At 43.4% G+C, this 12547-nt stretch overlaps 1 protein-coding gene across 2 annotated transcripts in view; it reads right to left on the bottom strand.

The window, feature by feature from the left end:
* Positions 1-12547, bottom strand: part of LOC147101708 (tetratricopeptide repeat protein 16-like) — a 62202-nt gene that overhangs the window by 852 nt on the left and 48803 nt on the right. Inside the window, exons 12-14 of one of the 2 annotated variants that reach the window (XM_085965540.1) lie at positions 11279-11421; positions 3236-3377; positions 1849-2030 (exon numbers count right to left, since the gene is read on the bottom strand). In XM_085965540.1, the coding sequence (XP_085821666.1) occupies positions 1854-2030; positions 3236-3377; positions 11279-11421 (462 nt within the window). In that variant the 3' untranslated portion in view covers positions 1849-1853. Of the gene's footprint in view, positions 1-1624; positions 2031-3235; positions 3378-11278; positions 11422-12547 lie in introns of those variants that run through there. The other variant, XM_085965539.1, reaches the window with a different exon arrangement.

The following is a 12547-nucleotide window of genomic DNA, read 5'->3' as shown; positions in this document are numbered from 1 at the left end:
GCTAGGTGGCAGTGTCAGTTGTGAAGAGGATGTGAAGAGGCTTCAAGGGGATCTCGACAGGCTCAGTGAGTGAGCGAGAACATGGCAGATGGAATATAAGGTGGATAAATGATAAGTTATCCACTTTGGTAGAAAAAACAGAAAGGCAGAGTATTTCCTAAATGGTGAAAGATGCTCAAAGGAACCTGGGTGTCCTTGTACATGAGTCACTTAAAGTGAATGTGCAGCAAGGCAAATGGTATGCTGGCTTTCATTACAAGAGGATTTGAGTACAGGAGTAAAGAAGTCTTACTCCAATTATATAGGGCCTTGGTGAGACCACACCTGGAGTACTGTGTACAATTTTGGTCTCCTTACCTAAGGAAGGATATACTTGCTATGGAGGGAGTGCAACAAAGGTTCACGAGATTGATTCCTGGGATGGCGGGACTGTTGTATGAGGAGATTGAGTAAACTAGGCCTGTAGTCTCTTGAATTCAGAAGAATGAGAGGGGATCTCATTGAAGCATACAAAATTATTACAGGGCTTGATAGGGTGGATGCAGGAAGAATGTTTCCCTTGGCTGGGGAGTCGAGAACCAGGGGCCACAGCCTCAGGATAAAGGGTAGGCCATTCATGACTGAGATGAGAAGAAATTTCTTCATACAGAGGGTGGTGAATCTTTGGAATTCTCTACCCCAGAGGGCTGTGGAGGCTCAGTCATTGGGTATATTCAAAACAGAAGTCGATAGATTTCTGGCTAGTAAGGGCATCAAGGGCTATGACGATAGGGCCGGTGAATGGAGTTGAGGCAGAAGATCAGCCATGATCTCATTGAATGGTGGAGCAGGCTCAAAGGGCCGAATGGCCTATTCCTGCTCCTATTTCTTATGTTAATGGCTGGCTTTTATAATAATAAAAATGCTTTACCTCTAACAGCTGCTGTGTGCCGGGTGTGTCCCAGCCACAAGACTCGTGTTGTAAAAGCACTAAATTTACGATGTTTACCGTCCAACAGGTCTTTTTTTTACCCCTCAATTACTAGAAAGATTTATTAATTAACATCCTGTATGGTGTTTGTGCACCATGTTACATTGGGTACTGTATTTTTTTGGCGGGGGTGAGAGGATGGATTTCTTTTGAAGTATTAAAAACTACAGTTTTGAAAGTCAGGAAATATACAATTATTTCTCCGGTTCACACTGCACAACAGCCTGGGGGATGGAGATGCATTTAAATATCTCTAGTTTCATTGAATTATATGTGTGGATGAATTGCCTTGAACTGCAGAGGGGGCTGAGGGGAGATTTGATTGAGGTGTATAAAATTGAGGGGCCTAGATAGAGTGGATAGGAAGGACGTATTTCCCTTAGCAGAGAGGTCAATAAGCAGGGGGCATAGGCTTAAAGTAATTGGTAGAAGGATTAGAGGGGAGTTGAGGAAAACATTTTTCACCCAGAGGATGGTGGGGGTCTGGAACTCGCTGCCTGAAAGGGTGGTAGAGGCAGAAACTGCATCACATTTAAAAACTACTTGGATATGCACTTGAAGCACCGTAACCTACAGGGCTACAGACCAAGAGCTGGTTTCCATGATCCTAACTGATTGGGTGTGTTTAAATCCTGCTGGGTAAAAACATACCATCTCTCAAGTTACTGTGTAATGCTGCTTTTTTTTTAATACAATAGACTATATAAGTATTTCACCACAACTTTGTAATTCTGTGTGCATTGAATGTATAAGTGAGTACAAGCATATTTAAGGTTTAAATATCTATTTAATCTGTAGTCTATTGGCAAAAGTTAACGTCACCATTTTATTAAATTGACTAATTGAATTGACTGAAGAAGTAGTGAAAGGTAACTTGCATTACTCAAGTCCCGCCTGTAAAAAGGGAGCTAAACTTCTTCCAGTTATACGGCTTCCTTTTTGATGCACCTTCTGAATTTTGGGAAGCATTGTCTGCAGGCTGTAAAATCATACTAATCCTTGGTCGGTCAACCAGCAGGGGTTTCCTATAGTGAAGAGACTTTCTGATTTCTTGAGTTATCTGTGTCAACATAGAAAAATGTGCCACCCGTTAGCAGTAGATACAGGCCACAGATACTGCACATTAAACAACATGCTTCTACACGTGGAAAAGACCTATTCTGAAACTACTTCATTCTGTATGTCCAGCCACTAACAGGTTTTCCAAGGATTAGGTGGTTCTGGATGAACTCTCACGCTGTGAGGGGAGGGGGGGGGAAATGTCACTGAGCGAACCCGCAGGTAGATGCGGACCTAATCCAGAAGATCTCCATGCAGGTAAACATTGATAGACAAGCTATCGACGGGGGAGATCATCACAGCCAACTCTCGTCTGGTTCTCCTACCATCCATACAGAGGGGGCTCGCTGGATGGCGATCAGCAGGGGGCACCCTGACTAATTTTTCCCTGCTGTAGCCCAGCGGAACGGAGGTCAGTTGCAACACCCCCAATTACGCCTTGGCTGAGATGCGCTAGCTCAGTATAGACCAGGAATTAAGCCTGGTACCTTACGATTTGTGTGGCTTAGAATCATAGAATAGGACAGCACAGACGGAGGCCGTTCAGCCCATCGAGTCTGTGCCGGCTCTTTCAAAGAGCAATCCAATTAGTCCCACTCCCCCGCTCTTTCCCCATATCCCTACAATTGTTTCTCCTTAAAAGTATTTATCCAATTCCCTTTTGAGGGCTACTATTGAATCTGTTTCCACCACCCTATCAGGCAGTGAATTTCAAATCCTAAGCACTCGTAATGTAAAGAAGTTTTTCCTTATGTCACCTCAGCTTCTTTTGCCAGTCACCTTGAATCTGTGACCTCTGGTTACAGCCATTGGGAACAGTTTCTCTTTATTTACTCTTCATAAATCCTTCATGATTTTAAACACCTCTGTCAAATCTCCTCTTAGCCTTCTCTGCTCGAAGGAGAACAACCCCATTGTTCTCCTATCTATCTACATCAATAATCCCTCTTCCCTGGAACCATTCTAGTAAATCTCTTCTGTATTCTCTCCAAAGCCTTCACGTCCTTCCTTAAGTGCGGTGCCCGGAATGGGACACAATACTCCAGCTATTCTGCACTTGCATTGTTCTCAATCGTGAGACCACAGAGGGAAGTGTGAATAGCACTATAAGGGTTAGTGACCTTTTTTGGCCAACGGTAACTCTTTCCACAATTGCTAAGACTGGTATCTCTCTTCTCAAAGAGTGACTGTTCAAATTGTCCTTACCATTTTCTTTCTGGCTACAATTTCTTCATACAGGTCTGTTTCATTTATACAAGGTGCGAAACTGCTTTCTGCTTCCTGTGCCTCCTTGTCAGTGCCGGAGATCTGATTGTTCGGATGCTTTGGTTCCGTTAGAATGGGCAGTCTGCAATGTACACAGAGTAAAGTGTTAAAGCTCAAATTAATATACTTCCTCATTTCTAAGTTAGGAAGTTTAATCATAGTTGTCTTTTCTCAGTAACCCTGTCAGAACTTGCTGTTAATTCCCCCTTTTGCTTGTTGCTGATTCATGTATGTCAGCAATGTGAATTAATATTCACTGATGAATTACGGAAATACAGATTTTTTTTAAAAGTTCAAATTTCAGTCAATTCTAAATGAGAAGTAAAATTAAAATATTACTTAAAATATGATTTTCTTCATTATGATATAGGGAAATCATGTTTAACAAATTTGCTGGAGTTCTTTGAGGGTGTAACAAGCAGGGTGGACAAAGGTGAGCCAGTGGATGTGGTGTATTTGGATTTCCAGAAGGCACTCGATAAGGTGCCACATAAAAAGTTACTGCATAAGATAAGAGCTCACAGAGTTGGGGGTAATATATTAGCATGGATAGAGAATTGGCTAACTAACAGAAAGCAGAGAGTCGGGATAAATAGGTCATTTCCCGGTTGGCAAACGGTAACTAGTGGGGTACCACAGGGATCGGTGCTGGGGCCTCAACTATTTACAATCTACATTAATAACTTGGATGAAGGGACCAAGTGTAATGTAGCCAAGTTTACGGATGATACAAAGATGGGTGGGAAAGCAAGTGGTGCAGAGGACTCAAAGAACTTGCAAAGGGATATAGACAGGCTAAGTGAGTGGGCAAACATTTGGCAGATGGAGTATAATGTGGGAAAGTGCGAGGTTATCCACAGTTCAGAGGGACCTGGGGGTCCTTGTGCATGAAACACAAAAAGTTAGCATGCAGGTACAGCAAGTAATCAAAAAGGCAAATGGAATGTTGGCCTTTATTTCAAAGGGGTTGGAGTATAAAAACAGGGAAGTCCTGTTACAACTGTACAGGGTATTGGTGAGACCACACCTTGAGTACTGCGTACAGTTTTGGTCTCCTTATTTAGGGAAGGATATACTTGCATTGGAGGCAGTTCAGAGATGATTCACTAGGTTAATTCCATGGTGAGGGGGTTGACTTATGAAGAAAGGTTGAGCAGGCTGGGCCTATACTCATTGGAATTTAGAAGAATGAGAGGTGATCTTAATGAAACATATAAGATACTGAGGGGGCTTGACAAGGTAGATGCAGAGAGGATGTTTCCCCTCGTGAGGAAATCTAGAACTCAGGGGCATAATTTCAGAATAAAGGGTCACCCTTTTAGAACTGAGATGAGGAGGAATTTCTTCTGAGGGTGGTAAATCTGTGGAATTCTCTGCCCCAGAGAGCTGTGGAGGCTGGGTCATTAAATACATTTAAGGTGGATATAGACTATTTTTTGCAAGATAAGGGAGTGAAGGGTTATGGGGAGCAGGCGGGGTAGTGGTTTTGAGCCCAAGATCAGCCATGATCTTATTGAATGGCGGAGCAGGCTCGAGGGGCCAAGTGGCCTATTCCTACTCCTATTTCTTATGTTCTTATATCATGAACATAATGGCCATTGTGCATTACATTTTGAAAGGGTTCTAATTAGTGTTTTGGATAACATAGAATGAGAAAAGGTCACAGTCCATCAGATCAAATATTTTCAAAGACCCTGTACAATTGGCTCTACTGTGGTGGGTGCTACTCAATCTCCCGAGAGAAGGTAATCACAGTTGAAATTTATAGAAAAACAAAGCTCCCTGAAACGGCTCACTAATCCCCAAAGTTACCTACTCAAACTGCAGAATATCAACCTGGCATAACGACTCACATTATTCAATTCCCAGCACGTGCATTTCACAAACAGCACAGCACAGGAACCGTCGTGTTCTGTAGACTACTTCTCTGTCTACGGTAATTTTCAAAGTTAGTTTACATTAAAAAAATGTCATTGATGTAGCACTTGCTTTTTAAGTGCAGTGACTATTATTATGTAAGCAAACACAGAAGCCATTCTTCACCAGCAATGTCTCGCAAACAGCAAATACATGAATGATTGTTCAATCTGGGGTTTTTTTTGTGGCACTGTTTGAGAGAGGTCTTGACATTGGGAGAACTCACTGCATTCTTTGTTTGGTGCAGTAGGATCACCAGAAAAGACCTCATTTGTAAGGTCTCATCCAAAGGACAGCATCTTTAATAATACAGCACTCCCTCAATTCTGCGTTGGGGTGTCTGTTTAGACTCTGGTATGGAACTTGAGCCCACATCTTTTGACCCAGAGGGAAGAGTGATACCAAATAAGCCAATCGGGCACACCTTCAGCAGCCGCTAATAGTTTTGATGGGCATTTACTACCCTGAGGGATAAAATATATTCTTCGAATTTCCAATGTTCCTTGAGCCTTGATAATTTTGTACTCGTTTAGTTCTGTAACAGGACATGACGCAACAATAATGTGGACCAATGCCTCACAAATGTGATCCATGTACTTAATGAGAGTTGAAAAGAAAGACTTGCATTCACATAGCACCTTTCAGCATCCTCAGGATGCCCCAAGGTGCATCACAGACAACTGATTACTATTAAAATGTAGTCACAGTTATATAGGCAAATGCAGCAGCCAATTTGCACACAGCATGGTCCCACAAATAGCACATGAGATAAATAACCAATTCATTTGTTTATGGTGGTGTTATTGAGGGATAAATATTGGCCAGGACCTCTCAACTGATCTTGTTGAAATAGTGTCATAGGATCTTTTTTTTTTGTCCAGCCGAACGGGCAGATGGGCCTCAGTTTAGCAGCACCCCTGACAATGCAGCACTCCCTCAGCACGCCACTGAATTATCAGTCTAAATTATGCGCTCAAGTTTTTAAAGAAACTTTAGAGAGGGTACAGAAAAGATTTACAAGAATGGTTCCAGGGATGAGGAATCAGAGTTACATGAATAGACTGGAGAAGCTGAGGTTGTTCTCCTTCGAGCAGAAAAGATTGGGAGGAGATTTGATAGAGGTGTTCAAAATCATGAGGGATCTAGACAGAGTAGAGAGAGAGAAACTGTTCCCACTGGCGGAAGGGCCGAGGATACAGATTTAAGGTAATTGACAGAAGATCCAGACACGACATGAGGAAAAACTTCTTTACGCAGCGAGTGGTTATGATCTGGAATGCACTGCCTGAGGATGGTGGAGGCAGATTCAATCGTGGCTTTCAAAAGGGAACTGGATAAGTACCTGAAGGAAAAAAAATGCAGGGCTACAGGGAAAGGGCCGGGGAGTGGGACTAGCTGAATTGCTCTTGCAGAGAGCCGGCACGGGCTCGACGGGCCGAATGGCCTCTTTCTGTGCTGTAACCATTCTATGATTCTAACCCACAGCCAATACAAAAGCAAAATGCTGTGTCTGCTGGAAATCTGAAATAAAAACAGAAAATGCTAGAAATACTCAGCAGGTCAGGCAGCATCTGTGGAGAGAGAAACAGAGTTAACATTTCAGGTTGATGACCCTTCGTCAGAACTGGAAAAAGTTAGAAATGTAACATTTTAAGCAAGTGCAGGGGCAGGGAAAGGGGGGAGGGGAGCTCGAGGATCAGCGCCTCATCTTTCGATTAGGCATTTTACAGCCTTCTGGACTCAACATTGAGTTCAACAATTTCAGACCATATTTTGTCAGATGGCAGCTGCTGATGCTTGTTATACCCATTTGCACATCCTCTAGACCCATCTTTTGTTTCTTTACTTGTCCCATTAACATCTCCTTTTGCTTTGTACAATCATACCTTTTGTCCTTTAATCATTCCTGCCTATCACAGACCTTCCCTTTTGTTCTTTGCTCCCCTCCCCCCTTTCCCTGCCCCTGCACTTGCTTAAAACCTGTTACATCTCTAACTTTTTCCAGTTCTGAAACATTAACTCTGTTTCTCTCCACAGATGCTGCCTGACCTGCTGAGTATTTCCAGCATTTTCTGTTTTTATTTCAACCCACAGCCTTCTGACTTGGGCACCAGTGCTGCCGCTGAGCCAAGCTGACCGAATTGGATGTAAAATTTTGAACAGACTTTACTGAGATATGCCAAAGGGCAAGACAGATTCCCCAGTGGCCTTATAAATGTTGCAATAGCCCTGTCAGAGAGAATGAAACTGAGACTGTTTTGTTGACTTGTATCACTTTTACTAATTACTTATTATAGACACTCTGTTCTATATAGATAATTATATTCGCTGCTTTGTCTGGAAGAAGTTGAAGACCGTGTTGTCAGGTGCTCACACTGATCTTCACAATTAGCGTCCGAACAAAAAGTGCCTCTGGGTCGGTGTGGAGAAGTAGAGAACCCAGCAGTTTTCTACTGGCAAGCTGAATCTGGCCAAAGCAACCTGTCTACTTAGGGGGGAAAAAAGTGTTTTATTGGAATCAAGAAGTTAAAGGAGGAAGGAGATCGGTATAATCTCTTCAGCATGATGGATGGTATTGCACCTTTTTATGTGGAATTAATTGCTCCCCATTTTTAAGGGCAAATATCTGTCGGACTTGTGAAAATGTTGCTCCATAATAGTGTTTAGTGAAAATATTAAGTCACTGCAGGCTGAAAAATGACAGTCGGTTAATCAGACATTGCACTGGTAAAATAGATAAGGGAGAACCAGTGGATGTGGTGTATTTGGACTTTCAGAAGGCTTTCGATAAGGTCCCGCATAAGAGATTAGCGTGTAAAATTAAGGCACATGGGATTGGGGGCAAGGTATTGACTTGGATAGAGAACTGGTTGGCGGACAGAAAGCAAAGAGTTGGAATAAACGGGTCATTTTCCGAGTGGCAGGCAGTGACTAGTGGGGTACCGCAAGGATCGGTCCTAGGACCCCAGCTGTTCACAATATATATTAATGATCTGGACGAGGGAATTGGATGTAATATGTCCAAATTTGCAGAGACACAAAGCTGGGTGGGAGGGTAAGCTGTGAGGAGAATGTCGTGAAACTCCAGTACGATTTGGACAGGTTGGGTGATTGGGCAGAAACATGGCAAATGCACTATAATGTGGATAAATGTGAGGTTATCCACTTTGGTGGCAAAAACAGGAAGGCAGATTATTATTTGAATGGCAATAGATTGGGAGAAGGGGAAGTGCAAAGAGACCTGGATGTTCTTATGCACCAGTCGCTGAAGGTAAGCATGCAGGTGCAGCAGGCGGTTAAGAAGGCAAATGGTATGTTGGCCTTCGTAGCAAGAGGGTTCGAGTACAGGAACAAGGATGTCTTGCTGCAGTTGTACAGGGCCTTGGTGAGACCGCACCTTGAGTATTGTGTGCAGTTTTGGTCGCCTTATCTGAGGAAGGACGTTCTTGCCATGGAAGGAGTGCAGCGAAGATTCACCAGGCTGATACCTGGGATGGCAGGAATGACGTATGAGGAGAGATTGTGTCGATTGGGCTTATACTCACTGGAGTTTAGAAGATTGAGAGGGGATCTCATCGAAACCTATAAAATTCTGTTAGGCCTGGACAGACTAGATGCAGGAAGGATGTTTCTGATGGCCGGGGAGTCCAGAACCAGGGGTCATAGTCTAAGGATAAGGGGTAAGTCATTTCGGACTGAAATGAGGAGGAATTTCTTCACCCAGAGAGTGGTGAACCTGTGGAATTCTCTGCCACAGAGGGCGGTGGAGGCCAGTTCATTAAATATATTCAAGAAGGAGTTGGATATATTTCTTAAGGCTAAAGGGATCAAGGGATATGGGGAGAAGGCAGGGACAGGGTACTGAATTTGGATGATCAGCCATGATCTCATTGAATGGCAGAGCAGGCTTGAAGGGCCGAATGGCCTACTCCTGCTCCTATCTTCTATGTTTCTATGTTATGTTTCTATGCAACATGTGTGTACAGTCTATACAAAATGTTGATACACCCAATAAAGCTAACAAGTATAGGGGGAGTAATTACACCTGTTGACAGGGTGTTTCAAATCTTAGTTGTTCAGATTTACATCGATCACTTTGTGGGAGTGGCTTCAGTGCCGCTGCACATGGCTGGAGCTGAAAATGTATCTGTATTTACGTTCAATCTTTGTGTAAAGTTGAACCTGGTCAAGATATTTCATCTGTGTTTGTTTTGCTGTAAAGGTGAGCGACTGTTATGGTGGGGAGGGGGTCACGAATCGCGGTGAGAGGGATATCTGGGCAGGGTTTGAAATACATCGTTACACACAAGGTAGAACACGTAAACCCGTGTCAGAGTCTGGTGGCTCTAGAAAGAGCTAGGGCAACCATGCGATGAGTACCCAATAGGAAGTCTTGGATCAGGATGGGTCCAATTTGATACACTTGGTGCTTTCAATCCCAATAGAAACCAGTCACTAGAAAAGGGAATTGCTCGGTTTGACAATAAGTATAGAAAAGGATAAGAAACACAATACATTTAACAATGATAGAACACAGCCTTCAAGTGACTGGCTGAATCGGATATCGGGATATAAGGAAAAGGTAGGGAAGAGTATCGCCTGGTTAATTTCCCAAATCCCTTATTATCTGGGGGGTGGGGGAACGATGTCAGTGGTTTGCAGTTTGCCGAAAGGAAATTAGAACATGGAAGGAATTCTCTGAATTGTTCAAACCAGCATTCTTACTCCCAGCCTAAATGACCTTATCCCGCAGGGAATCCTTGATCGAGAGCAACAGCCTGTACACTTACTATCCATGTGAGGTCATGATTAAAGCACCTGTGGGTACTGTAGTGTTTACGGTCTTGCGTTAGCAACCCTAGAGGTTGGAAGTTCAAATCCCACCATGGCAAGTTGTGAAATTAAACTCAAAAATCTGATGATCTAACACCAGAAAATGTCTGTGAAAACTGCCGGATTGTTGTAAAAACCCAACTGGTTCACTCGCCCTTCAGAGTTCGGGAACCTGGCCTCTAGATGCGAGTCCGCTCCCGTACTTCGTGGATGACTCCTAATGCCCTCGGGGAAGTAAATGTCATCCCAGGAACAAATGAATAAAAAAAACCTTCACACCTGTTTGATTGGGGATCACCTAACGTCACAGGTTGACAATAAGCTCTTAATAAAGATCTATCCCAATAATCAATTTGAACCAAATACAAAAGTTTATAAAAGACGTAATTTGACAGTGTTCCCATCGCATGGCCTAATTGAGGAAGATACAAGATGGCAGTCAGGAGGGAATAAGTGAGTAGCAGCAGTGAAAAGTTGGCACTGCCCTCCAATAGTGCTGATTGTTTATTTAATTGAGAAACCTGGACCAGGGCTCACAGGGCAGGGCAACACCTTAAACATTCACTCCCTCCACCACCGGCGCACCGTGGCTGCAGTGTGTACCATCTACAAGATGCATTGCAGCAACTCGCCAAGGCTTCTTCGGCAGCACCTCCCAAACCCGCGACCTCTTCCACCTAGAAGGACAAGGGCAGCAGGCGCATGGGAACACCACCACCTTCAAGTCACACACCATCCTGACTTGGGAATATATCGCTGTTCCTTCATCGTCGCTGGGTCAAAATCCTGGAACTCCCTCCCTAACAGCACTGTGGGAGTACCTTCACCACACGGACTGCAGCGGTTCAAGAAGGCGGCTCACCACCACCTTCTCGTGGGCAACTAGGGATGGGCAATAAATGCTGGCTTTGCCAGAGACGCCCAGATCCCATAAGCGAATAAAAAAAACCCACCAGGATTGAAAAACATTGAAAAGAAGCCAAAGTAAATCAAGCCGTGATTAGGTGGCACCATGCTTGGATTTCAAAGGCCTGAAGATTGTAGGGTGACTTGAAGCTTGAGAGGCGAGGAGTTCCATAGATTTCAGATGCTGAGGAAGAATGAACTTGATCGGCAACAGTGAAATGATTCCAACACACTGACGATGCAGGGAAGAGACACACAGAACAGTGTATTTGGAACTTTGAAATAACTTCAATCTACTTGTAACCGTCAGGAAACCCAGTGTCGTACCTTTGCTGAAGCGTTTTCATGACACAAGGTACACAGGCATGGAGGCTAGCCTTTAACTTTGTCCTTGCAGATTCTACAACTTTACTGGCCATAATCTCATCTATGGATTTCCCAGGGAAGAGGTGCATTAGAAGGGGAATAATCTAAACAGAAAAAAATAGAGAGAGGAATTAACCCATTTACTGCCATAAATTCGTACGGGTAGACTCAAACACAGGAAGAGCATTAACCAAGATTTAAATTTACACACCTGCCTTTCTGCAATCAATGCAATTTCCTAATGTGAATGAACAACACATCTAACAAATCCAGGTCAAGAAGGAGTTTACTAGAATTATTTTAAATATCCAGTATCAGAATGGAGGTTTGTCCAATTTTGGATATTAAAGAACCTCCATATTACGTTTTTTTTTAAATCCACGGGCAAGCCCTTACTTCCTATGAACCAAAGCATGACCCTGTGTGGCTAATAGCAGCCTTACCTCTGTGAGGGGGTGTGGTAGATCCACATTCTGGTGTGGTACAGGAAACTCTTGTTTAAATGGCACCTAAATATCCGGAATTCTCTATTAACCGGCAAAATTCTCACTCCGAAAACAACACCTCAATAACCGGCAATGTTGCCGAGTCCGAGTCTCCCATGGTGGCCGAGTTAGTCAGTGGGGGTAGTTCTCCAAACTGCCACTACTTGGCTTCTTGGCGCTGTCGGAAGTCGGAACACCTCAATAACAGGAGTCTGACTCTCCCGCGCTGCCAGGAGTACCCAATTACTGTATACTGCACATTTCTTGATTTATTTATTTTTGTTTATTAAAAATAGCCTCGGTAGATAATCCTCTCCGTCATCCGGAATTTTTAATCAACTGGCACCATCCCGGTCCTCTCGATGCCGGCTACCAGAGTTTCCTGTATATAGATTCTGCTTCAAAGGGAGTGCCTGACAGGAACAGGAATTGGCCATTCAGCCTGCTTCACCATTTATGTTAGTTATGGCCGCTCTATCTTTTTAAATTACATTGCCTCCTGTCCTGTAATAGCATAATTTCCCAAATGAGTATCTATCGCACTGTAAAATACCTCAATTGACTTTACATCTACGGCTTTCTGGGGGAGTGCGTTGCACATTCTCACAGCCCTTTGTGTGAAGCAGTTTTTCTGGATTCATTCTTAGCCTCTGACCTCTGTTTATGAGGCTTGCTTAACAAGGGGTGGAAGACACAAAGGCAAGAGAAATAATTAATATTGATCAGCAGGCTATCACTCATTCAT

Source organism: Somniosus microcephalus, chromosome 23 (genome assembly GCF_052327205.1).
Source record: "Somniosus microcephalus isolate GS21.2 chromosome 23, FLI_Smic_1.0, whole genome shotgun sequence".
In the NCBI taxonomy this organism is placed as follows: Eukaryota; Metazoa; Chordata; class Chondrichthyes; order Squaliformes; family Somniosidae; genus Somniosus; species Somniosus microcephalus.
Note: the sequence above shows the minus strand (reverse complement) of the source record. Positions and strands in the feature narration are given on the sequence as shown.